Consider the following 27,944-nt stretch of genomic DNA (forward strand, 5'->3'; position numbering starts at 1 on the left):
GAAGAGCTCAGCCAGAGGAGGGCGAACTTTCTGGAATCATTTCCGGATTTTCCTTCCTGGGCTGGGCTGGGACTTCAGGACAGCGGCGAGAGGAGACCACTGTTGGTGAATAATATTTCAAAGTTACACGCAGGTAAGCGCGTGCAACTGGTTCATTTTTACAAGTTATCGGAGTAAGTCACAGAAATAAGAGAAAGACTGTGTATGCCAGTGTGACACGGTCTGACAGCAACTTGACACCAGCCGCGGTAACAACATGGGTAACAACTGTTGCTGCTAAAGTTTGGCATAGGCTTCCCAGACCAAGCACAGCGAAACTGCAGTGGATTACTTTACTTTTTATAATAAAACTAACATCGACTGTAAAGATGGGTCATCCTGTTTAAGAGCTCTTAACCTGTAGACAAAATACGGTTTATTTTATTTATTTTGAAGGACCCACTGTGGAGACTGGGTGTGGTGGGGGCCTTATTTCTCAATTCCAGTTGGCTATTTATTTAGCGTATTGACTTTTGGCTACTTTTTTTTTTTTTTTTTTTTTTTTTTATAAAAAGTATTTGTACTCTATTTAGATATACAGACATACGTTTTACTACAGGACACAGGTTGTAAACACACCACTGAATTATGTTAAAATTATCCATGTCTAATACTTTATTCTGTCCATTCGTGATTAAGGCATCGTTTAAAGCAGGACGATATTAGTAGAAAATACATACTCTCTGTTATTACCAGCTTTCAAAATGAATAGTAATCCTCCTTAAAGCTATTTCACATTTGATGTCTGCATCATTGCCATTGTGTGTTCAGATTGAGTAATCTTTTGACCTTTTATATAATCTTTTTGTAAAGATCAATGGCAAAAATAAATTATATATTCAGACAGTCCCACAATAACAGAGAAACAATGGCACTTTGTAGTGGCTCTGTAATCTGGAGGCACCTTGCTCCTATTGAACAATTATCATCCAACTTCGATTGTATTTTAACAGTGAAGACATTAATTATTTGTTTCCTTCCTTATTTGAACACTTTTTTTTGTTTTTTTAAGGTTCCATCTAATATTAAAGGTGCATTATGTAAATCCTCTGTGGTGGGTCTTCCACCTGCTTGTCTCCATGGCAATGTTTTTTGCTTTGTCTGGAATATTCCATAGTTAGGCATTAGATTTTTTTCTATCTTCAAGAGACAAGCAGGGGCCACCATTAGGCCAAGTTACAAGACAGATCTGTGGACAGATCCTGCTCATAGTAATTAATATTCACTAGCATTAACACAAGCAGGTGGCACACCACCCCCTCACCAGAAAACTTACACAGTGCATCTTTGTTTTTAAGTTACAGATTTAGCTGACGGAGCTTGTTCAGTGAGTGGCAATTGGATTACAGTTACTTTGTTGAAATAAATGGATTACAAAGCGGTATTTTCCTGTTTTCACATTTTGGACTATTCCCTTTTTTTCTTTTTCTCGGTAATTCCACTAATTGCCAGACACTAAACCAGGTCCAAACCAATACTAAACCTGGTCTAAAACCAAGTCTAAACTAGGACTAAACTAGGACTAAACTAGGACTAAACTAGGACTAAACTAGGACTAAACAGGACTAAACCAGGACTAAAACCAGGACTAAAACCAGGACTAAAACCAGGACTAAAACCAGGACTAAAACCAGGACTAAAACCAGGTCTAAACCAGGACTAAACCAGGATTAAACCAGGTCTAAACCAGGTCTAAACAGGATTTAACAGGACTAAATCATGCTGTGTGGACCATGTCTTCTCCTCTTCTATCAATAATATTTTTAATTTGGTTCAGTAAAGTCTGGGCTTTTCATTTCCTTTTAGCAGACAAAACTTCTTATGTGAAGATTTCCTCGTCTTTGCTTCTCTACAGCAAATCAAGTAATCTAAAGTATTCAGATTACGTTACTCACCTTAAGTAATTTAATGGATTATGTTACAAACTACATTTTGGGGTGTGTAATCTGTAATCTATAGGGGAATACATTTTAAAAGTAACCTACCCAACATTGGCTGTGGGATCTCCGTTGAGTTGCACATTTATTTGTGCCACATTATTAAGTGTAGCTTTAATCCTAATATTCACAATGTGGGAGCTCTAACTGCCCATCTTAATCAGTTTTCACTTTTATGGCTTCTTTCCAGGTAATAAATCAAATCTAAACGCATTCATGCCAGAACTGTGTTTTAATTAAGGTGGCATTTTCTTTTAGTTCAAACCGCTTAATCTCCCCCATTCTTCTGTTATTGATAGCCATGTACCTGACCCGTAAGCAGCTATTAAATCGCCATTATTCACAGTATTAGAGGCTCAATTTACCTTTTTTCATTAATATCTTCACTCCAAAAAAAAAAAAAAATACTGGTTGTGTGTTTGTGTACTGATGTAACTATAACTGAAATATTGTGATATCATATTGTCAGACATCTCACAATAATATCGTGGACCATCACAATATATTCAGTTACAAGTCTCTTTGCTTAAATGAACAGTAGTGGCCAGCAATAGCTAAAAAATAAACAGAGGAAACTACATAGACCATGATTCTTTTCTCTATTTCAGTGTAGACTACATGAAGAAATAACTGTTTTAGCACATTGAAATCTTAGTTCTTAGTTCTTTGGATTAAATCTTGTCAGCACATTTTAAGAGGAAAACAGGAGCATGTTCACAGTTTAGTTAGTGTTATTGTTACATCCCTATGATTGTGGATGGAAATGGTTGCGTTAGCCTGTCCTGTTTATTAATTTATATACTGATATATATGGGTATTGGGTACAGTTATCTGTCCCACACTGGGAGAATTTCAGTATTTCAAAAGTAATGTAGAAGAAACATCTTATTTATAATTTACATTTTGGGGACTCTTGATCATCCAAAAGAGTGTGTACTGTTTTCAGTTGTTGGTTGCTATGGCAAGGTTGCTAATTGACTGAAGCTGACTGGATAAATAGGCTAAGATCATGTCCTTTGCAACATAAAATAGCTTCACATCTATTGACAGAGTTCTGTAGCATATTGGCTATCGCCCTTAAAATTCAACACAGGCTGATATGTTATTTTTGCTGAACTACTGCCTGAAGAGTATGCATTAAGCTTGATTTGAACACTGTACTGTGAAGAGATAACTGCACAAAATTTGACTACACAACTCTCATAAGTCTGTGGCAAAAAGGGGCTGTGGATGAGTTTGTAGGAAATTTTAATTACAGAATTTGTGGAAAATAATCAAAATTGGGCATCCGCGCAAAAATTTTGGCAGAGCTTAGTCGACTCGAATTTCATGTACATAATCTCAGTAAATATTTTTTGCAAAACATTTAACCTAAACATATAGCCTTGTTTGTTATTATTAAAACTTTGAAACTCAATCCCTGTACTAAGGAAATGCCGAATATGCTATGCTAGTACCACGATTATGTAGAATAATTGAATTGCATAGAATACAATGTAATTTTAATATGTTTCATAGGAATTGCCTTGTGACTAGGATATAAACCCAGATCTTTCAAAAACTACCCAGGAAAGGTACTGGCTATTTGGCTATGTAATGTCTTTATTGGTGATTAGTAGGGTTATTTTTTTTATAATATTACTTGAGCCAAAGTGGGTTTTGACCATTTGTTCCTTCCATGTTCCAATGAAAATTAAATATAAAACCTTAGAAAACACACATCACTCCATTCCAGGAAGTAGATCTGATTTACTGTAGCGCCACTATTTGGGCCAAATGCAGGATTTTAATCACCTATAAAAACAACTTTCATGTAAATCATTTGAGAAGTGTATTTGGAAACTTGCAGGCACTGGCACAATCAAAACTCAAACTAAACTGTTATGACTTGAACACGAATTACGCTTGAACCAGCTCTTGAGTTTGAACTTAACACTTTCAACTTTGACCTTTGGCTCTCATGGCTCTATGGTTGGACCAGCTCAGTGCGTTAGCCGTGCTTGGTGCTGACTGGGAGCAGCGGAGAGACGCGTGTAACTCTGACTGCTCAGGCTTCAAGTAGGAACAGCTTCAGGAACTACTGCGATAAACGACCATTGTTCTCATAGTGGACTTGATGAAACCACCCTGTCATCACTCACCATCTTTGCCCACTTTCTTACATATTTGTTTATCTGTTATCATTGTTGAATAAATTAATAAAATACCTAAAGGTTAAATGGGGTCCAGAGATTCTTAACAAAAGTTGTATAACAAGTCCATCACCATTGGGCTGCACACGTCCATGGCCTCTTTGCAAATTCTTATCACACCCCACCTGCCATGGTCCAGTGTGCTCACGATAAAACAGGCACAGTTCTTCCGGATCTGTCATTATGGGGCTAATTTATCAAGTGGGCCTGTTGCTGTCGTCTGCCAGCGCCTGTAGAGGGACTGAACTGAAGCACTCCAATTCACTCTGAAGCCCAAATGGAAACTGCTTTGGTCTAGCTTGGAAGTCTTAAAGGTCCTAGGTTATGCAAGATTGATTATTGTGACTTTAAGCAATGTTAGAATGTTACCTCCTCAGAAACATACCTGGAGTTGTGTTCTGTTTCATTGACACATGTTTGAGTAACCCATTATTATTAGTGTGTCAACATCCACAAAGGTCAAAATGGTCTGTTCCACCTTGTGATGTTATGAAGCGGTAGTTTTCAAGTTAACAGCAACATTTTATCTTTAGTTCAGTAGAGACTGGCAATACCAGTTCTGAATTCCTCCAAATGATTCTAGTGAAGGTGTATGGAGTTCAAAAACACAGTGGAGCACTTCCTGTCTTACCAGATGACATCACAAGGTGGAACAAAGTGTTTTCTGTTAGATATAAGAGCTAGATTTGTGAGTTAAACGTGTAAATACTCAATGAAACAAAATATATTGTGAAGATGGGCAAAAGGAAGCTTCACCATTGGTATTTTATTATTCCCATATTTCAGTAACATTGTGATATACAATTACAATGTTTACAATACTTTTAATTGTATTAGATTGAAGAACTGTGAATATTAATTACTAATTTGTTTGGTTTGATCTGTTTCTCACTTAGGCTCAGACAGATCGCCATGTCGGGTGAAAAGGGAAAGGTAAATCAAAACATTTAATTCTGATTCGATGTAAAAACCTTTTAAAATAATTATGCTACAGTTGCAACCATGTTTTAAATAAAGTCACTCTTTCTATTTTAAAGCATATTCAGGGGTTATCAAACTTTTTGAGGCCAGGGACCACTCACTGGAATGAAAATATGCCAAGGACCCCCTATCATCATTTGCAATGGCATTACAATTGGTGTTGGTGTATCCATCAAATCATTGTATGTTTGGGATAGGGACCCTAATATATGGCCCGACTTTGAGAATCACTGCTTTATATTGCCTTACAGCATCAGCCTGGTTATCCTGTAAAAGCAGGTATCAACTTTATTGAACAAAGCATGTAGGACAAGCTGTAAATCCCATATTTGTGTATTGGCAATAGTTTTGAATCATCCCACTCTAGGCAACCGTAGGTAAACATACTTAAGATGGTGAGACTATTCAATGTGATGGTGATTATGACCTATTGCTCTTGTAATCTCTTGAAAACATACTTGTGCAGGCATCCAGAAAGGATATCCTGTATAAATACAAGTGTTTCATTATGCTCCATTTATTGCTTGTAGGAGTTTCACAATTATAGACATCATCATTAATCTTTTTCTAGTAGTTACACATAAAAATTTTACAAAAACCTGTGAGATCAGTGTTTTTCTCAAGATCATTAATCTAAGTCACAAATTTAACAATCAAGTGTATTTCTGTTTCCTTCATTTAGTTACCAGATGCTACTGGTTATGTGGGTTTTGCCAATCTTCCAAACCAAGTGCACCGCAAGTCTGTGAAAAAGGGGTTTGAGTTTACTCTCATGGTTGTTGGTAAGTATTATCTTCACTATAGTGCATATGTATGCATGTATTGTACCTATGTATGTAGGTATGTACATATGTATACACGTTATTATAGTGCTTCCTAGTCATTAGTTGTTGATATGGTTGTATATGTTTAGCCATTTTCTAGTAATTAAAAAAAAGGTGAAATACAACTATGACATCGCCTGCAAGTTAATGGTCCCGTATCTATTACTAATCTGTTACAGATAAATTTAGCAGTTTACAATGAACAAAATGTAGAATAATCATATACATAAGTACTAAGTTGTACTAGAATAAAGCATAATGTGTTTAACATGATTTGACACAGTAGCACAAAGGTGTTTTTTGTTTTTAGGGGAGTCGGGTTTGGGTAAATCCACTCTTATAAACAGTCTGTTTCTCACTGATCTGTATCCTGAACGCTACATCCCAGGAGCCGCAGGTAAAAGTCACACACACAGGCACACACACACACACAAACACACAAATACACAGGTACACAAATATGCACGTTGTAATAATGGAAACTCGTCTGCTCCTATGTCTCCAGCAGAGCATCATTTCAATAGGAATGCTGGGAATGTTTTAGTCTTAACATGTGGCCCTTCCCCTTTTAATACTTGACGGGGTAAGACTTGGCAAGAAAATAATTATTTTCATCTTCTTTGTTATTAGGCTAATTATTTTAGAATATTTTTACAAGAATTTTGTTCAGCAACTAGCTGATTCTCATCTGGGCAATCAAGACTTAGTGAACTAGCTTTTTTACATTAAGCTGTTGTTAAAGTTAATTATGTTTCAGTATTATAGATGGTAAATATAACTCACTCATATGGCCAAAGTTAGCACCCAGAAAACTGAATATACTGATCTCTACTTCTAGTTACACCTTTTGAGCATTGTACAACATTGTTAATTTTCTATAGAATTGTTAGACTTTTCTCTATAAAGAGCTTCTATATTACACAAACTGACTCATGGAATATTTTAGACATGTTAGAATGTTGTTACCGCTTTATAAACATACCTGGAATTGTGTTTTGTTTCTTTCACACATGTTTGAATAACCTTGCATTATGTCCTAAGGATCCTAAGGATGCTCTGGTCCACCTTGTGATGACATGAAGCAGTAGTGTTTAGGTTAACCACTACCATTTCTTTATTGTTCAGTAGAGACTGGCAGTTCCCAGGCTGAAATTATCCAATTGATAAGTGAAAGTACTGAGTTTAAAACCACAATAAAGCACTTGTGTATTACCACATGACATCACAAGGTGTGTTTTCTGTTTAAGAGAAGAAGTGAGCCTAAATATGCGGGGTTTGTGTGTTAAATGCATAGACTGTATAAAAAAAGTGGACTAAGTGAGTGTGACGTCACCCATAGCGTTCAGCGCCACTCATATGAAACTCTTGATACCACGGTTACAAGAGTGAATTTGGAGCCAGGCTTTATATTTTGAATAGGATTTTTTTTTTTTTTTTTTTTAACAAACAAAATAGTGGGAAATTTTTTCCCACTATTTTGTTCAAGATCTGCAGCAATTATAGAGAGGGGCGACAATATTCTAATGTAAGTCAATGGGAGCCAGGGTCAGAAAAAGCCGAAAGTGCTCTCATGCAATCTTTATCTTTGAAACGCGGCTGCTAGCGCGTTAGTTATGTCCATTTATATATATGTACAGTCTGTGGTTCAACATGTTTGAATGAAACAAAACACAACTCCAGCTTTGTGAGAGGAAACATTATAAGATAGCTCAGAAAATATCATATCAATAGCCCTTTATCTAACTAAATCAAACAAACAAACAAATTTCAATCCTATGGCCATAATTCATTATAATTTAGCTTAGACCTGTCTCTGCTTGTTTTAACAAAGTCTTATTTTTGACAGAGAAAATCGAAAGGACAGTGCAAATTGAAGCTTCCACAGTAGAGATTGAGGAGCGAGGAGTGAAGCTGCGCCTCACTGTTGTGGACACTCCAGGGTATGGTGATGCCATCAACAGCCAAGACTGGTGCGTACTATTCACAGCTCTGGGGTGGGTGTCTGTTGAGGCTGCTTTCTCACATGAAAACTGGGTCTAAACATGAAATTAAACCTGGACTTGAAGAGGACTAAACCAGGGCTACAACAGGACCAAATTAATCATTGTCTACATCAAGACTAAACAGGGCTCAAGCAAGGACCAAACGATAATCAGCATGAACCATAGACTGTATATATAAATGGACATGGATAACACACTAGCTGTTGCGTTCCATATAGGATGTCAGCAGCATTATAGGTGCCACCGACTGCATCGACTCTGGCTCCAATTCACTTTATAATGAAAAACTGTCATCCCTCTCTGTAAATGCTGCTGTCAGGCTCATCATTTTGGTCTTAAAATGTTCGTTTTAACCCACTCTGCATGATCCTGATGCTTCTCTTACCCTTTGTATCTCTTGATTTCTCCCTTTTCTCAATCCCTCCTGTCCTGTCTCATCCTACCCTCTCCTCCTCTTTATCCCTCCCTCTCTCTCTATCCTTCCCTCCCTTACTCCTTCCCTCTCTCCAGTTTCATTCTACACTCCCTATCCTTACTGTGCCTATCCTCCCCTTGCATTCCCTCTGTCAACATGTCCTTTAGGTGTTTTTGTTATTCCCTTGTAAGTGGAGGTAACTGGCCTTTCTATGACCTCCTTTTATATTTATTATAATGCTGAGCATCTATTAGGTCTATAATAATGATAAAAATGTAATACTGACCTGATTCTCGCATACTATTTTGGTGAAATCTTCATTGTGGTTCAGGAATTCTGTTTAATGCAGTTCTATGCTCAAACACTGATAGTTTTCCCCACCCACTCCTCCTGTTGGTCAGGAGTCGGTCATGAGTGATTGACAAGTGGATTCAATCAATGTGCACTTTGTTCCTCCCAAAAGTATTTTTACATGATAAATTATTATACTGTGACAAAATTGTTACCGTGATCTGGAATAAAATGTGTATATCTCCTAAAGGCTGCCACACATTACAGGATTTTTCCGTCTTAAAAAACGATATTTAAATGTGTGACACTGACACGCGGAGAGTCTTATGAGATTTTAAATCTCTGATCGCTAATCTGCAGCTTTACCCTGGTCCGTGTACTGCATGGATGTAAACAGACACATGAGGAACTACTCTCGCATTTTTACTTTTTATGCTCTGTTTTATTGGCTGTTAACGCAGTGTTGCTGATGTTTGGTGGTTACCATATGACAGTGTGGCTCAGAATCACAGTGACACCAGACACATGTTGAGGGCAACGGCATCAAAATCGCATATATGAAGACACAGTCAGGTCACACCTCCCCGAATTGGAGAAATCGGGCAAATTCTCCTCTAGTGTGTAGCGGCCTTAACTCTATCACCTAGACTGAATAATATGTGCTTTCCTTGTATCAGCTTCAAGACCATCATACAGTACATTGACAACCAGTTTGAGCGTTACCTTCACGATGAGAGTGGCCTAAACAGAAGACACATAGTTGACAACCGAGTGCACTGCTGCTTTTACTTCATATCTCCTTTTGGACATGGGTAAGTCTACACTGCACCTCTGTTTATTTATTGTGGTTCTATCTTGGTCTTTTTGGGATATGCTGTTAAATTAATTTCAACATGTCAATGATCAGCTTGGGATCATTTATTCAAGTTCAAAAATGATTCAGAGAAGAGTTTTGACTTTTGCGAAATTAAAAGACATTTAAAAGTTTGTCATTTTATGAAATTAAGACATTTGTTTTTCCTTTTATGACTAAATCAGATCAAATAGAACATTATGATTGGTCATTAAGAGGAAACGTGCCAAGCTCAAGCCAAACTTTAGAACCTTACTCTGCTTTGTACATTAACAATTTTCCTTTTCAATTGTAATTTTAGTCCATAAAAAGAACAGGAATATGCATTAATCAATTAGTCATTAATGGGGAAAATCCGCTATCATTGTAGTTTAAAAAGTAAACAGAAGATAACTTAATTAATTGCCGAGTATCAACTGTGGTAAATAGCTTTATCACTGTTCAACATCTGAAATTTTTGTAGTGATTGTTTCCGTACGTAGTTAGCGTCTTAGCCAACAAGTCTCCATCGGTATACTATCGGGCTAACTGGGAATTTGTTGGAAGCACACAATTTCAACCTCAGTATTGATTTTTTTTCCTTTTTCTGTTTTTCAGTTTAAAGCCTCTTGATGTGGAGTTCATGAAAGCTATCCACAGTAAAGTCAACATTGTCCCAGTCATTGCGAAGGCTGACACCCTGACGCTGCGGGAGAGGGATCGTCTGAAGCGAAGGGTGCGTTTTTATGTAACTTTTATTATTAACAACCTGATGTGTTTCATGGGTGTTGTAAAGAGGAGGGTGGGACTTGGTTTAAGAGGAAATCGTAGGTGGATAAGTGTTGGAAAGATACTTGTACGAACATAGAGAGAACATCTGAACCTGTCCCAGATACTTCCTGTTTGGATTAAGGCCATATATCACTGTCTGCCTACACGTTCTTCAGCGATCATTGAGGAAGAACTACTCTGTGTTATGTTATAGGTACTTACCTCTAAACAATACAGTCAGCTGATAACCTTGTCCATTTTAGTTGCCAATGACTTTTTCCTCTGCTATTGGGATCCTATAAAGAACAGCCAAACATTGATACCATGTTCTGGGTATGGGACAAATAACATACACATGCCATTGTATCACGTAACTATACTATCAGAGTTTGTACTGGGCACTCTGTTAGGCACTGGCAATCAACTGTTGTAACTTTCTATTAGACAGTGAACCCAGACACTGGGGCTGAGGGGGGGCTTCAGTGTCTTTTCCAAGGAACAGTCCAAAACTGTGGCCCCCAGAAAGGCAGCACATGGTAGAAATTATACTAAACTAACAAGGATTTTTAGAAGTAGTAGGAGATTTTTTGTTCAATGTCCACTGTGTAACTTTTCTGGTGGAGGGTCTGTCAAGTTCTTTTCTCTGTGGAGATGTTATTGCTTTGTCTGGAATGTTTCACACTATGGTATTAAACCTTTCTATCTCCATGGAGACCAAACCACACCAAGTTATAGGTCAGATCTGTGGAGAGGCAACTCTCTTCACAGTCAGAATGCATGTTTTTAGATATTTTGAGCTATAAAACCACATGTAATTGAAAAATGTAAGGTAGAACTGTTTAATGTCGTACCGTGGAACATTCAGAGCAATGACATATCCAAAGAAATAAGCAGGTGACAGACCCACAACCAAAAAGTTACAGAGACAACTTTAATATATCAAACTTTTGCTGAATGTGGATTTTACATCTTACACTCTGACCAGGTTGGTTAAGGCTAAGGTAAGAATGAGGTGAAAACCTTCAGGAGATTTGGAGTAGACAGAAAAGGTCTGGGAGGTCATTCTTTAATGAGGCACCTACATTAAAATGAGTAATTTTGCTTTTACCAGTGATTCATTTACTTATTAAACATGCTTATTTTGAGCTGGGAATCACTTGGTCCCTCAAGATTTGATTAGATATACAATACATGGCTCATGATGCAATTTTATCATAATATTTGAATATATTTTAATCTTCAAAACAGTGATTATGTCAAGTGTATTATATAAACATGTTTCCTTACACTAAATAAGCAACAAAATTGTAGTGTGGTTACAAAAAATTGCTAAAAGATACCAAAAAATACATACAACACAGCAGCCCATGATACCAAGAGCAAATTTAGTGTTATGCTATATAGATATGTCAATATTTTTGCACACCCCTACTTTCTATAATTTTTACCATTTTGTAATTTTAAAACCAGCCTTAAGACTAGCTGTAAAATGTGAATTGCAAGTCTAAGTTATATAAATGTTATCTAAATGCCAAAAGTAAACATCTGTTATCCTAAATTAACCTCAGATAAAGTCCACAGAAATTAGAAGAGCACGATTATTCTTTGTCTCCAAGGGATTCAAGTCCAACCCTCCTGTTGTCAGTAACTCCTGACTTAAAGCTGTAATTATTCATTACACAAGTTTTATGCATACACGACAGACTTAATCTTAACTTTAATTTAGAGTTTTGATGTTTTTATGGATTTGCATTGATGACACCACATTTTTGTAACAGTTAGTGAGTTTAAACAACTATGAGTTTGAACTATAGACCGAATAAAGAAGTGCATTAAGGGAGTGTGACGTCACCCATAGCGTTAGGCTCCAGTCAAATGAAGCTCGCTATGCTAGCAGTTATAGGAGGAAATTTGGAGCAGAATTCCATATTTGGAATAAGAATTTACAGAGAAAATAGAGAAATAAGGACCATATAGAGCAGTTTAATGCAAGAGGGCTGACAATTTTCCAATGTAAAGTCAATTGGAAACCAAGTCAATGGAGTCGGAAACATGAACACTTCCTACTTGGAACACGGTGGCTAGCAGGTTAGCTATGTCCATTTATATAAACAGTCTATGCTTTGAACTGATTACATGAATACCAACTGTTGTGCCAAGTGTTGTTAATGGCAAAGGAAATGTAAGGGAATAAAACATTGTATCTGGTCAGTACCAAGGTCACTGATAAATTATTGCCCTTAAAACAAATGTAAACCAATAATACAATAAGACAATTGCTACCAGGACAGAAATATTGGGATTTCCTGTTTTTGTTAAGTGTAAGTGTACGAAGTGAACATAGTGATTATGAAATCCATTAATCTTTTTGACTGTGTCCAAGGAGTATTTTGCTGGAGTATTTGTTATTTTGATCAGATTAAATGAAGTGGCCCTTATACTTGCCTGGTTCCTGTTTTACACTGCGGTTAAGTGGAGCTGGTTTTCCTTTGAGTCCAGAGCCCAAATTATACCGAACCTGCCAAAAATAAGTCCAAAGAGACGATGAGCTGATTGATATGTCCTGCAATTATTATGAACAAATTCTGACATTATTAACTTAGTTTTAAGTTTTGTATTTAATACATATGTGTATTTTTATAGGTACCAGATACAGTTTACATGGACAGTAAAAATGAGATTACTAGAATAATCAGATCATCCAGTATATAAAGGGCCCATATTATACCATTTTCTGTTGTGTTATAATGTTGTTTTCTCATCGCAAACATACCTGGAGTTGTGTTTCATTCATGCGTGTTTAACACACAAATCCTGCATATTAAACTCTGTTTCACCTTGTGATGTCATGTAGTAATAAGAAGTTCTCCACTGCGTTTTAACCTCCACCTTCAGTAGAATCAATCATTTTCTGGAATGAATGAATGAATTAATTTATTAATGTATTTCTTTATTAATTATTGCATTTATATAGCACCTTTCAAGACACCCAAAGCGCTTTACAGGTCAAGATTCATTCACTCCACACTCAGTGGTGGTAAGCTACTATTGTAGCTACAGCTGCTCAGGGCCAGACTGACGGAAGTGAGGCTGCCAATCTGTGCTGCGCCATTGGCCTCTCCAACCACCACCATCACTCACTCACACACCACTTTCATATTAGGCAATGTGGATGAAGTGCCTTGCCAAAGGACATAATGACAGGTTTTGCCACTAGCGCCTCACTGTGGCACCTGATGTTCCCAGAGGTCTTGCAGCCAAGTACTAACCAGGCCTAGCCTTGCTTAGCTTTTGAGATTTGACGAGATCAGGCTTTGACAACCGGTATGGCTATTGGAAAATGGAATTGTCAATCTCTACTAAACAAAAGGTAAAAGTTAACTGTTAACATTAAAACTACCACTACATGACATCATAAGGTGAAACTGATCATTTTGAGCTTTGATTAATAATAAAGTGTTACTCAAACGTGTGAATGAAACAAAACAGAACTCTGGGTATGTTTTTGATGAGGTAACGTTCTTACATGGCTTAAAACTCACAATATGCATATGCCCTTAAACCAGATTTTTGGTGGGTATTAACCTGCACAAAATAATTCTTAAAATCAAAAACCAAGCGACTTGTGCCAGTTAATTAGTGGAGTGTAGTTTTTTGAGTAACAGTTGTATTGGGAAGATAAAGTATAATACATTTAAAAATAACACTTTAAATATTTAGCATTTTCTCTTTGTGTTAGTTTGTGTTTGCATAAATTTCCTTGTCAAAACCTGTATAGGTAGGTCAGAAAGAATTACTCACTTCAGATATCACTGTTTACAGGACATCTTAATAATCAGATAACTCCAGAAATCAGATAATGATCAAATTTATTGTGTGTGTAAACATATCTACTGCTGTTTGCCCGACAATAGAGGCGAACATTAAAAGTCAGCATGTTTATTGTTGTTATGGGAAACCACTTGAATGTAACAATAAAAGTTTCCTGTTATGTGTTAACTGCTTTACTGACAAGACACAACCTGCTGCTCAGTGTGTTTCAATTGAACCAAATGAAACTCCCATCGTTTAACTTTCATCCCCTTTAGTTGTGCTTCCTGTGCCTGTTCCCGGCCTCCTCTGCTGGCAATGCCTCACTCAACCACTCTGCACTTTCTTCCTCTGCTTTTTGTATCCTCTCTTTTTCATTTGCGTTAATGCCAATTTCCTTCAGCAGGTCGCTGTGCTCTACAGCTCATAAATTGCCCTGAGGAGGGTATATTGAATGGCTGATCCTCTCAGTCTGGGACCTTCTAGTCATATCCTGTGTAGGGCTTAAGTCTAAACCTGCTTTACTTTTTGTTATGTGAACATAGCTCTGGACTTTAAATGTGATGTGTACTACAAAAACTGTAATCGCTTCTGTCTGGACAGTAGGTTGTCAAAACAAAACAAAAAATCCCATATCTTCATACTAAAACTTGTATAAAAATATTCAAAATATATTCAAAAATATGATTAGGGCAAACTAGGGCTTTTCTTGAAGAGTTTTGAATGGTCTTCTATGCAGTATATGACCACATGGTAATATTTAAAACCTGCTCCTATTTTTGTGTTGAAAATAACATGCTTTTGATACTATTTATACTGACAAAGGTGTCATGGAATCAAGATTACTAGTGAGTATAGAACCTTTTTCTTGGTGTTTGAAATTTTACTATCATGGCAACACTACTGTACAGTATTTTCCATACTTATAAGTCAAATGCTAAAACAACATTCTTTGTTATAGTCTTTAATTGTTCAAGTGACCCATAGGTCACAGAAGCCAGTGAACCCAGTCTAATCACTGTTCTCGCACAGAGCTGCTGCCAAAAGACAATAGTCACACTGATGTACCCCACTGTTCCTTTCCTTTTGGAGGCGCTGCCCATATCTTACATATTGTCTTCATCTTCTGTGGTGCATCCCCCATTCAGACTGGTGATTGTCTGTTCAGAGGCTGAACCAGGCACAGCTTTCACTTTTATTGTCTTATTTTGGTGCTTTCCTCCAGCACAAATGACTATTGTACCTTTGGGAGGCTTTTTGTTTGCTGTTCTCTATATTGAAGAACACTGTGGCGTAGTTGTCCAAAAAACAAAAAGAAAAATCTTAAATATTAATCAATGCTCAAACTAGTATTGGTTGTAAATCTGACAAAATTAGACCTTTTAGAACGGTCATTGAAACTACTATATCATCTAAAAAGAGACTATATTCTCTAAAAGGACAATATAGTGCTTATTTTTGAAGTTGAATTTGAAATTTTAGTATTGTGATTATTGTCATTTTGTTTGGTAATAAAAGTTTTTTTCATTCAGGGCAAAAATAACCAATTGTCTCCTGAATTAAATGGTTAGCTATAGGAATTTTCTGCATCTGTTTACTGCCTAGTGTTGTAAAATTTTATAATAGAAATTTTCCACACATAATAGTAGTTGTTTGTCTAATATTACCATCTGGTTTTATATTAGCATTGATAGAACAAACTCATTCTAAAACTATTGCTGTGTTTTTCTTGGCCAATAATATTTAATACAGATGGTGTTCAGTTAAAATAAATATTGTTAAAACCAAGTTTTTTGTTGCAATACAGTGATTTCTAGGGTGTAGTCACTAATTGACATGATCAGGCTCAACATTTGTGTATTTTACTTTTGGATATTTCACAGGAATGTACAATGTAATCAATAGGAAAAACTGGCTCTTGCCCCCCAGCTGGGAGTATGACATCATCCCATTCAAGACTCTGAAAACCACCAGTTGAATGTCTATCTTCGATGTCCAGCTTTGTCTTATTAATGTGATTTTGTCAACATTCATCCATATAATGCCATACTCTTCAAAAAGGGCTGCTCAATTATGATAAAAGATACATAAAAAGATTCTGTACATTAGACATGTGGCTTCGCTCCCTACTTTTAGGGGCAGAACTTAATTTTATACTTTTTTTACTACACCATTTTTGTAATTCTACAAAACAATAATTACGATCACTATGGTGCACTGTGTAACTTGTTCGGTGCTTGTTTTCATGGAGATGTGCCTAGAATGTTCCACAGTGTGGCCATAAACTTAAGATTCTCCATGGAGGCTTGCAAGACAAATTATGTTAGTTAGATTTGTGGAAAGGTTACCCCATTCACAGTAAGAATGACTGTTTTTAAGATATTTTTGAGCAATAAATAATACCAATAGTTGAATAAATGCATGACAGCTCCATGGAGACAAACAAGTTGCTGACCCTCTCCAGAAAAGTTACATAGTGCACCTTTAAATCTTTAAATCTGATTAACCCACAATCATATCTGAACCTCCTTTGACGACTAACTTCTGTAGTTCTCCTGACAGTGATGGTGATTTGGTTGGCCTCTGTTCAGCCTGTGTGAGTGTGCACTGACCACTTCCTTCCAGTCTTTCAAACAGGGTGACGTATTTACTTTGCCCTGTGGGGGTCATTGTGCCAGGCAACTCTCCTCTAAGTAAAACAATAAATATACACTTTTCTCATGGAGCTATAGGAGCTCTGCATAACTGCTTTTCAAAGTAAAACCCGTCTGAAAAGAGTTAAGGCTTTGGCACTTTCTAATGCTGAGCAGACAATACAAGTTTCAGGTTTTTCTGTTGTTTGTTGGTTTACTGTAAAACACTGAGACATATTAGGCAGTTGTTTCATAAGAGTTTTGTTAATTTTTGTTTAGTTGTTGAGAAACAGACATGTATTACAGACAAAATGGCTGACTTTTGCATCTTAAGAAGAAAGTCAAACAAGTGTCCAATTACTGTAAATGTTTTTATTGTGCAACAACTAAGGGGTTAGACAATTACTGCTAAGTCTATTTTAAATATGTAATTCCACTAACAATGTTGATCTGTACAGAAAGTAGATTAATGATCTGTAAATATTATTATTCTAAATTTGTGCACAATTTTGCTCTGGGGCAGGGCTACACTCAATTTTTTCATGTAATAACATAAAATCAGTTTTCTTCCCGTACTTTGTAAATGCAGTTCATGTAACATGTCAAAATGATACTGCTGTATCAGGATTTTTATCAGCTGTGAAATGAAAAGTGACACTATTGCACTGTTAGCATGACAGTTGTTGTTAGCAGCAGGACTGTCACAATAACAAATTTTGATGTGCGATGTACTGATGAAGAAAATATAGACAATAGACAATAATACTGAAACAAATTTATGCGCTGACACTATAACCCTTAAGCAGCATCACCTCCCAAAAAACTATACTAAATGTACAATATTGTTAAAAAAAAATCATGAGCTACAATAAATAAATAGCTGAATGAAACACAAATTCTTAGTTTGTATCTATAATGAGGCATAGAAGTGATTTTATTAAACATTTTAGTTAAATCTCTTACTTAAATCTTATTGTATATCCAAAAAATAAGCTAACATTTCACAGTATTGCAAATAAATTGTACACATGACCACAAATATTACATCTGTCATATATTGAACAATAAGTCGATATAGTAACTATCGTGACAGGCTTAGATAGCAGAGGCATACTGTATTTTCCGCACTACAGGGTGCTCTGGACTATAAGGCGCACTGTCATTGAATTGTCTATTTTCGAAATTTTTCACACATAAACTGCTCCAGACTATAAGGATCATTAAATGAAACACAACAGTTAGATAAGTCAGTCAAACTTTATTTAACGTGTTTACAATAACTCTCAACTTTGTTCAGTTGTAACACATAAAAAATACTGTCTGAGACCGCTAACCGCTGACTACGGTAGCCATAATGCTGCAAGTGGTGTGACTTTGTAGTTTACTAAAGTCGTACTAAGACACCCAAATAAATTCATATATAAGGCGCTCTGGATCGTAAGGCGCGCAATTTTTTGACTAAATTAAAGGCTTTTAAGTGTGCCCTATAGTGCGGAAAATACGGTGATGGACAAGTCTGCTTAGCCTGATGAGATTTGTGAGACAAGCTTATAAACATGAAAGAGAGGAATACATTTGGGCCGCTGAAAACTGTTTAAAATTAACAATTTCTGTTTGTTATTATTTTTAAGACCATAAAATCCAGCACACTGTCTTTTAAAAATGTTGACGACTACGAAAAATAAGGCATCCGGAGAATACTGGTTTATTGCCCTCCCAGTGGGATAAATCCCTAAAGTCACATTGTCCACCACTAAATCTGACTTAAACACAAACAGTCACCTGAGCAGTCCGATTGTTCCAGCCCAGGGTCCTTGATCCTAGTTGGGTGGTCCGCACTGTACCCACTTGGTCCAGACAATAGAAGTGTGTGTCCGTGTGTGTGTGTTTGGTCAGCTTTATTCATATGCTCGTCTGTTGTCAGGGTTACTGGGTCTTGGGACTTTCAGTAAGGATATGGTCTGTTGATGGAAATTCCAGTCTGGTCCAGTGAGAACCAGAACCAGTCTCAGTGCACAAGCACAGATAAGTTTTGCGTGCTTTCTTCAAGTATCACGCTTATTTATTTATTTTTTAAGATGGGATGCTTAACTCTTTTTTTATTCCCCATAGACTAAACTTATTGTAAAAACAGCACTTTGTGACTAAATGTGACCACTGTGTGCTGTCTGCATCTAATTATAAAACATTTTATCAATAACAAACAGAAGAAGGAGCCATGTGTGTCTCCATATAATATTTAATATAAAATATATAATATATAATATAAAGCTGTGCATGTGCCTAAAAGCTTTGCATCTACTACAAATGTTAATTTCCACTTTTATTTATATTACGCCGTGGTAACTGCTCAACCCACCCAGTTGGAAAACATATTTAAAAAAATAGGCAAATCACAAAGGCATTTATTTATTTCGACCTCAATTGTAGACCTGTTACGATGAGAAATTTTGAAGCGTGATATATTGCTACAGAGAAATATTGCAATAGACAATAATAGCAAAACTATTTTATGCCACTAACATAGAGCAAGATAATTCCTGTAAATCAAATATTAAATAGACAGTATCCAATAAATGTGTTATTACATAAAAATGGCAATAAATCCCTATCAAAATATATTCAAACTATTATATATTGAACGATAAGTTAATATTGTAATTATCATGACAGACCTACTCAACTGCGATTAATCTTGCTGTTTTATGGTAGACTGAAGAGGATTTTTAGCTTGTATGATGAAACCATTGTAGTCTGCACACAGGAAAGTCACTTCAAAGCTTCAAACATAGAAAAACAAGACAGAGCTCAGATATTGTACTTGCTCTTTCCTGGAACTGACTCTAGATTAGACCCCTGCAGATGAGGCAGAGGCTGGTTATGTGTGCAGGGGATGGGGGTGGAGGGAGGGCCAAATCCCTTTACCCCTTCAGAGCAGCCATTGTTGGGGCTCCTTCAGCCCACAGACCCCTGCAGACAGGAGAGAGCTGCTTATCTGAAAACACTTTCTTCGCAAAAAAAAATCTACTTGTTTTTTTCATTGACTTAACATTGCCCTACTGTGGTCATTTAATTAGCTACAAACATGCTTATTATGGTGTATCAAAAATAAATTACTTATTTATTTCAGCTTTTAGATACAAATTGAAAGCTCCTATGTGTAAACGAGTGTAATATGAATTTACTATAGTGTTGATAGCGTTGTTAATTAATAAACCACAAAATCATTGGTTGGCATTTCTCAAAATTGTGTCTGGCCCTTTGCCATCCGTAAAAATGACAAATATTAAGATAGGGTCAGGCAAAATATATTTATGTAATTATTTACTTTGGAAGGAAATATATTGTACTGTATGCCCCATAGAGAAGAAAAAAGCAAAGGAGGAAGCGGGGCCAGCACTGACTTCTTAAAACCTGTAGTCTGATATTATAATGTTGTGAAAGTGCCCATCATGTTTAATGCAGCGCCAACACTCTTAGGATTAGTTTGTTTTATCTCATTCATAAAATGGAGAGAGATTTACCCAATGGCCAGCGATTTAAATAGGATAACTTCTCAAAAATATACTATAGTACTATTTTGCACTATTTGCAGAACAGTTTAAGAAACAATTTTAGAAGCAGTTTCAAGTAACATAAATGCAAACTGCTAACTATATAATCTAACTTTAACATGAAGAGAGTTTGATATGTATATATATAAAAAATGTGAACAATTATGTTTTAAAAAATTATCGGTAAGTATTTCATTTTATCATCATGTCAGTTATTGTGAGTAATTGTTAAAACTTCACTAAAATGTGATATTGCATCACGGCGTCCTTGGTCTAATAAGTGTAATGACATGTTTTTGTTCAGTTGTATTTCAGTGTGAGGTTAGCTAATCTTTATCTGTGTTTGTGTCGAATACAGTGAGGTTTACTATGGCATTGTGCGGTTTTAGTGACTTGACTTGTTCACAGTTTTGCCTGTAAATATTATTGTCCTGGGAGTATGAGGTGATGCAACTGTCCTGTGTGTCTTTCTCATAGTAGGAGGACTCTGGTCAGAGGTGTTTAAATCTGATTAGAGGCATATCTCCCATTTCAGTAATTATATATTTTTACAGCCATGCAAGTGTACTATCTTTAGGCAGTTGTGGTTGCTGTTACTTCTAATCCTAGAAATGTGTCATCAGGACTGACTGTAAACACTAATGGTGATTCAGCACTTGCTTTCAACCCTGAACATGTAAACCGAGGGCTGTGCTGTGATATAGCAAAAATACGCAAAACTTTTCCTTATATTGGTTGATTTTGAATATGTTTTTATCAACTAGGTTCATAAAAATAGAACGGAGAGAACTGCTTATTTTCATGGAGGTGTTATTGCTTTGCCTCGAATGTTTCACAGTATGGCATTAAACATGTACCTGTAGTTGAATTAATTCAAGACACAACATTTTAATGCTATAGTGGAGTAACTCCATTGAGACAGGCAGCCAAATTTGTCATATCTTTTACTATCACAGGATTGACTAAAGACCTGTTGATTAAAAAGCTCTAAGCAAATAATTTAATCCCAAAAACAACCTCTTGTTATAACTAACAAGTTAAACAATGTAATGAGGCCTCCAACATTGGGCAGAAAAATAACCTTTTTAACTTCTTTTGCAATTAGTAATGAGGTAATTCTTGTGTGGCATTGTTCAAACAACACTACAGCCAAACATAACAGCACTGGGCATCGGAAAGCAGGGGGGGGCAGGTATTATAGCTGGACAGGATGGTCATAAAATCTAAACTGCTCATTGCCAGCTACACAGAGGAGCAGAGACTTTCGCTTGGCACTGTAAATTAAGGAGGAGCCGATGGGGATATAGGCAAAGCAGTGATTTTGACATCTGATTATCGCTGTGCACTGTTGATTATAGGTGTCAGGCTGTACTAAGCACATGTTACGGAATAGAATAATTCACATAAATAGACATTTTGTAGTTTTTGGCTCATCTAAATCTCAAACTAGATTGTTGCAGACAAGAGGTTTTAACTAGTGAAATTTTAGTGAGTGGTCAGGCAGTTGGACTATTTGTTAAATGGTTATGTGGAGATGTGGAAAATTGTGTATAATAACTATTTTAAAGATGCACTGCGTAACATTTCTACTGGAGGGTCCACCACCTGCTTGTCTCCATGGAATATTATTGCTTTTTCTAGTTATGTTCCACAGTATAGATTAAACTGGTCTATCACAAAGGAGACAAACCAGTGACAGCACTCTTGCTACATTGCAATTCAGACCTGTGGAGATTTACTCCTATTCACAGAAGAAATTATTGTATTTTTGAGCAATAGAAACACACGTAATGAATAAATGCTAGATGGATATGTTTAATATCATACCATGAAACCAGGCAAAGCAATAGCATCTCTGTGAAAACAAGTTAGTAGTGGACCCATCACCAGAAATTTGCGCAGTGTTACAAACTGTTGCAAAAGGAGCACATTATAAAGTAAAATCAACTGTATTCTTTCAAATGGTTATTTCAGTACTTTTGTTATAATTGTATATTATAAACGCAAAGATCATTAACAGTCATGTTTGAGAAAATTTTTATACTTTGTCATTATATTGTGTTCAGAATCATCCTAAAAATGTCAAGAAATAATTATTATCCCACCCCTTTTCATTCTATCCAAATATTTGTGATTCATTAAATTTATTTTGTTGTTTGTTCAACATTTCCGCTAATTGTGTTTTGTGTGTTTATTTTCCTGCAAAAGTACAGAATTTCCCAATATTGTCCCGGCCCCGCCTTATGTTTATCCAGCCTCTGTGTTCATAGGTATCTGTACAATGTGTGCGTTTGAGAACTGTGTTCAGATTCAGTGGCACGCTCACCTCATTCCTGCAAAGTTAGTTTGTTTTTAGACCTCTTCTAAACAATGCCCCAGCCCCACGCACGCTGTATTTTGAACATAGTGCTCCCAGTAAAAACAAGCAGTAGCCATAACAATGTTTAGAAGTTGATTTCTATAGAAGAACTTGCCTCCACTTCCCCAACCCCTCACCTCTGTCCCATTATTACCTGAATGTGGCTAAAAAGTCAGAAAAACAGTGCTTGACGTTGTTGGCATTATTACAGCATTATCTCTGCCTGTAGGCGTCTCTTGAGGGTACAAAAGTCAAATGGGACTTTGATGGTTAGAATAACAAATAATGACATCTGTCCCGGAGGAAGCCCAGAGGAAAACTCCTTTGTTTTAATTTGTTTCTTCACCGGTCACTAAAGAATAGGCTCAGAACTTAAATCAGAATCTCAGGATATAGCACAGATCCAAGCACATACAGATCAGTCTTTATTTGGTCTGTGTCCAAACTGCTTAGCCTTGTCGAAGGGTTTAATTAAAACTGTTTCAACAACAGCAGGTGCCTAAACCACTTATTACAGTGTAAGCCCCCCTCATTTGACAAAAGAGATTTATCTTTTGGTAGTGGGAGTAGTAGAGACAGAAAAACCGAGAAAGAGAAACTGGTTTAAAATTTGAAACAAAATGAGAATAAAGAGAACATAAGTCCCATAATGTTCTCATAATGTCTTTTTTCACAGAACTGTATCACTGTTAACTCAAGATGCGCTATATAGGCCTAACTGTATGACATTAATTTTATCTACCTTGTATTCATTCAATTACAGTAGGCTTTCTGTATGTTTCACGGTTGTTTTATCTGGTGTTTTAATACTGTGAGATGCTTGTATGTGGGTGGTTTTTTGAGCAGCTCTCTGTGTTCTGAAGAAATGTATCCTACGGGAGACAAATAAAACTAGCAGATGTTTTATTGTTAAAAACAATGAGTTTTCATCTCTGTCTCTATAGAGATGAATAAGTTAAATTGCCATACTGTGGAACATTTTAGGCAAAGTAAATGCAGCTCCATGTGGACAAGCAGGTGGCAGACCCTCCTTCAGAAAAGTTACATAGAGCACCTTTAAAATAAAAACAGTAACCCATGTTTTGAATCCCACCAGGCTCTGTAGTAAATGAAAACGTCCTTAATTATTCCTGTCTATTTGTATTTTTTTTTCTCAGATCCTTGATGAAATTGCAGAACACAGCATTAGAATTTATCAGCTGCCCGATGCAGACTCTGATGAAGACGAAGAATTTAAGGAACAGACCAGAGTCCTGAAGGTGAGAAACAACATTAAAGAAATCTAACTACATTATATACACAACAGTCTTTTTAATATTTAGGTACCCAAAAATCTGAACTTTTTTCTAAATAACATGCTTTTACTACCACAGTATGGGTTGATAGACAGTGTTGATTTAAAAGCCCCGAGCTGATCATAGCAATCTACAAACTACGATTCTATTACTATATGACCAACTGTACAAACCTGTTCACCCATTGTACTTGAATTAGACTTTTATGCTTATATTGTGTGGTCTGTTTTTATCTCCTGCATCCAGGCGAGTGTTCCTTTTGCAGTGATTGGTTCAAATCAGCTGATTGAGGTGAAGGGGAAGAAGATCCGAGGCCGTCTTTATCCCTGGGGTGTTGTTGAGGTGGAGAATCCTGAGCATAATGACTTCCTTAAATTACGCACCATGCTTGTGTGAGTTCCCTCTGCCATAAAACATCTTTAGAGCCGACTTTTGCCACTTCCATCACAAAATTATTTAAAGCAAAACTGACTTGTAAGCCATGTTATAATACTGTTACCTAATCACAAACATGTCTGGTGTTGTGTTTTGTTTGATTTGCACGTTTGAATAGTCCTGCATTGTTAGTATGTCTACATCTTCAAAGCTCAAAATGCTCTACCTTTTGATTAGTAGAGATTGACAATTCCAGAGATAAAATTACCCAAATTTGAGAAAAGAACTAAAATTTGAATCTCTCTAAATCTGAACTGTGTTTATGTTTATGTCGTGGCCATACCAACTTGACAAAGCCTGATCCCGTCAGATCTCAGAAGCTGAGCAGGGCCGGGCCTGGTTAGTACTTGGATGGGAGATTGCTGGGAAAATCAGGTGCCACAGGGGGCGCCAGTCGTAAAAAAAACCAAACTGTTGTTGTGTCCTTAGGCAAGGCACTTCACCCTCATTGCCTAGTATGAAAGTGGTGTGTGTGTGTGTGTGTGTGTGTGTGTGTGTGTGTGTGTGTGTGTGTGTGTGTGTGTGTGTGTGTGTAATGGTGGTGGTCGGAGGGGCCGATTGCGCAGATTGGCAGCCTCGCTTCTGTCAGTCTGCACCAGGGCAGCTGTGGCTACAGTAGTAGCTTACCACCACTGAGTATGGAATGAACGAATAATGTACTGTAAAGTGTTTTTAAGTGTCCAAAAAGCGCTATATAAAACTGATGCATTATTATTTATTATTATTATGTTTATTTTAATAGATCCATGGTTCAAAGTCCATTGTAACTTACTGTTTATAGAGCTCTATTGCCCCCTAGTGGTTGGTGTCTGATGTTCTTGTCATTGCAGGACCCACATGCAAGACCTACAGGAGGTAACCCAGGATTTGCACTATGAAAACTTCCGCTCAGAGAGACTGAAGAAGGCTGGCCGGTCAGCACGTTTTCTGATAATGAAGATAATATTGTGGCTTCTCGTGACTTTCTTATCATGACTTAATTGTATTGTTTGTTTGTGATTACAGAGCTGTGGATGAGGAGGTGCTGGATAAAGATCAGATACTGTTACAGAAAGAGGCTGAGGTATGTGTAATTTGTTATTATTATTATTATTTTTACAAAGGTGGAAACTATTTGTAAAAACATATTTCAGTTGAACTCTGCGTGCGCATTAGGACTCTAGTGGTTTGAGTCAAAGCTTAATTTACAGATGTTTGTAAACATGCCCTGGCAGGATATGGCATAATTTCCTTCCTGAATGTCCTGGCCTTTTTAATGGTGGGAATGACCCCAGTTAACTATAGGAATGTGATGATGCTGTTTAAGTTAGATTTGTATCTCATTGTGTCTGGTGAAACCAGATATTGTAGGCAGTAAGGGAATTATTTATTTTCTGTGACATATGGCAGATTTAAGTGTAGTTCTTAGTTTTGGAAAGAGCCAGCATGTAATATGACATTATAAATGATCACATTTTTCTCTCATATTGACCAGTCATGATTTTTTGTCAATTCATAAACCTCTTTCCCCCCAAAAAATTGCTTAAATTTCTTGAACATAAATGATATACACTTTTAATAATTGCTACTTAAAACTAAAAATAGTCAAATTTTTTTACTATGAAATCTGAACTTTGCACCAAACCGCATGCTTTTATTTACAGAGGGATGGCCATAGACTTCTTAATTAAAAATGGTCCAAATATATTATGGACAATTAGAGATTGTTAAAAGCCGGACTAATTAGAATACATACATCTGGCTCTTCTAGTCACTATATATAATTAATTGAATATATTAAATGATTTATGAATGATGACTGATGCCAGATTTTTTGCTGATTCTTTTTGACCCTGACCCATTTTTGCCACATTTAACAATAACTTCCTTATGGCCACAAGAGGGCAGTAGATACAGATACATGATCTATCATCTATCACTGTCTTTTCAGTAACACATCAAAGGTAAATTAGACGGGAGAAAATATTGAAACATATATATACAAGTATAAATAAAATTCATGTTTTGATGTAGTAGTTTAAATCATATACTATATTTTAAAAACAAAAGAAAATACACAATAATAAACAAGGGTATAATGTGACAATTTTGCATTTTCTTTTGTTAATTTTATGGTTAATTTGATTAATAGGTAAAATATGTTAATATTAGCTTTGGGATAACTTAGACAAACTTTAATGATCCACAAGGGAAATTACTTAGTGCACACATCAAAGTATATTATAATAACAAAGAGCATGAAATAAAAATGGTAATAATACATTTTAAATAAAAATGATAATCCAAAAACTGTAAAGATATTAATTTTATTTCGATATTACCCACCCTTATTAGTAGTATTTTCAGTATTTGTAGTCAAGGCACAATAAATTGACTTACAGACTGCTAAATGTATTGATTGATCATAAACATTTCTTATTTCTCTCCCATAGCTGCGTCGCATGCAGGAGATGATTGCCCAGATGCAGGCGCAGATGAAGATGAAATCGGACGAGTAGAAAATAATAAATGTGATCCACCACAGTTACAAACACACACTTCTGCACAAATGTAAGGTTGGGGTTCTGTATCCACCCAGCTTCAGTCTTCAAGAGCCTTATCTAAAGCCCACCCATGTGTTAGGTCACTATGATGTTTACAGTAACTGATCACTCATGGTATCATCACATGTTTTTTCTATCAAGGAGTTGTAATGGCACATATATTTTTGTCTTAAATATTAACTCATATAGTTGTGGTTAAAAACCAGTTTGTACTTTTCTATAATTAATAACGGATATTAATAATGGTGTGTATGTTTGTTATAGTAAAATGGTTTTCCTCAGACAAAAAAGATTATGTGAGAAACAACTGTGCCCATATTTTTGTATTATCATTAAAAGCGCATGTTCTCTGTGCCAAGCTATAACATGATGATTTAGTTCAGGCCAGTGGATGTTAATGTTGAAAATGTACACTACTGGTACTACACTGAATATACATAATTTTATTACTATTTACAAGTAAATTGTATTATGCTCTTAAAAGTCTGTCCATTGCATTATGTCTTTGATGTTTTTGCCCTTGTATTATTTTCTACTAATTATTTCTAATATATTGGTCTTAGCAGGGTGCCCTCAAGTAGATTGGATGTTGATGTATTTCAGAAATAAATTTTCATAGAATTTAAAATATTTTTTTGTGGACAAGTCTTTTTTTTTTTGTTGTAATGATGGTGTAATAACATAGGTACATTTTATAAAGGTGCTCTATTCAAATACCATCTGCTTTAGGTTTGTAGTGACCAAAACCGTATTAAATGCTGAAACTGCTCTAATATTCAATCAATCAATCAAACTTTATTTATGGAGAGCTTTTCATACAAAAATGCAACACAAAGTGCTTTAATAATATATAGGCCTGTTATCTTTTGTCAGCTGTAACACACAGAGAGACTGGAATAGTCTAACAATAAGTGCTAACATAATACAACCCAGAATGAGGTTATACCCAAAAAGTGTTTAGTTCTTTGTGAGACAAAGAAAAAACTGATTCCGTGTAAGTCTCACTTTTTATTGAAATCATATTGAAAAA

General features: G+C 36.1%; 1 protein-coding gene and 1 pseudogene across 1 annotated transcript; both read left to right on the forward strand.

The window, feature by feature from the left end:
- Nucleotides 1–3: 3 nt before the first annotated feature.
- zgc:63587 (uncharacterized protein LOC393431 homolog) lies at nt 4–27,544 on the forward strand. The gene is made up of 12 exons (XM_020941372.2): nt 4–133; nt 5,065–5,101; nt 5,832–5,931; nt 6,284–6,370; nt 7,820–7,943; nt 9,360–9,494; nt 10,133–10,250; nt 23,799–23,900; nt 24,183–24,328; nt 25,202–25,285; nt 25,377–25,434; nt 26,804–27,544. Exons 2-12 carry the CDS (start codon nt 5,081–5,083, stop codon nt 26,867–26,869), a joined length of 1,041 nt encoding a protein of 346 aa, XP_020797031.1. The 5' UTR covers nt 4–133; nt 5,065–5,080; the 3' UTR covers nt 26,870–27,544.
- On the forward strand, nt 24,641–24,758 carry LOC129411405 (5S ribosomal RNA; annotated as a pseudogene).
- Nucleotides 27,545–27,944: the final 400 nt, after the last annotated feature.

The sequence above is a fragment of the Boleophthalmus pectinirostris genome, unplaced genomic scaffold, assembly GCF_026225935.1.
Source record: "Boleophthalmus pectinirostris isolate CB_2022bp ecotype Guang Dong unplaced genomic scaffold, ASM2622593v1 HiC_scaffold_4, whole genome shotgun sequence".
Taxonomy (NCBI): domain Eukaryota; kingdom Metazoa; phylum Chordata; class Actinopteri; order Gobiiformes; family Gobiidae; genus Boleophthalmus; species Boleophthalmus pectinirostris.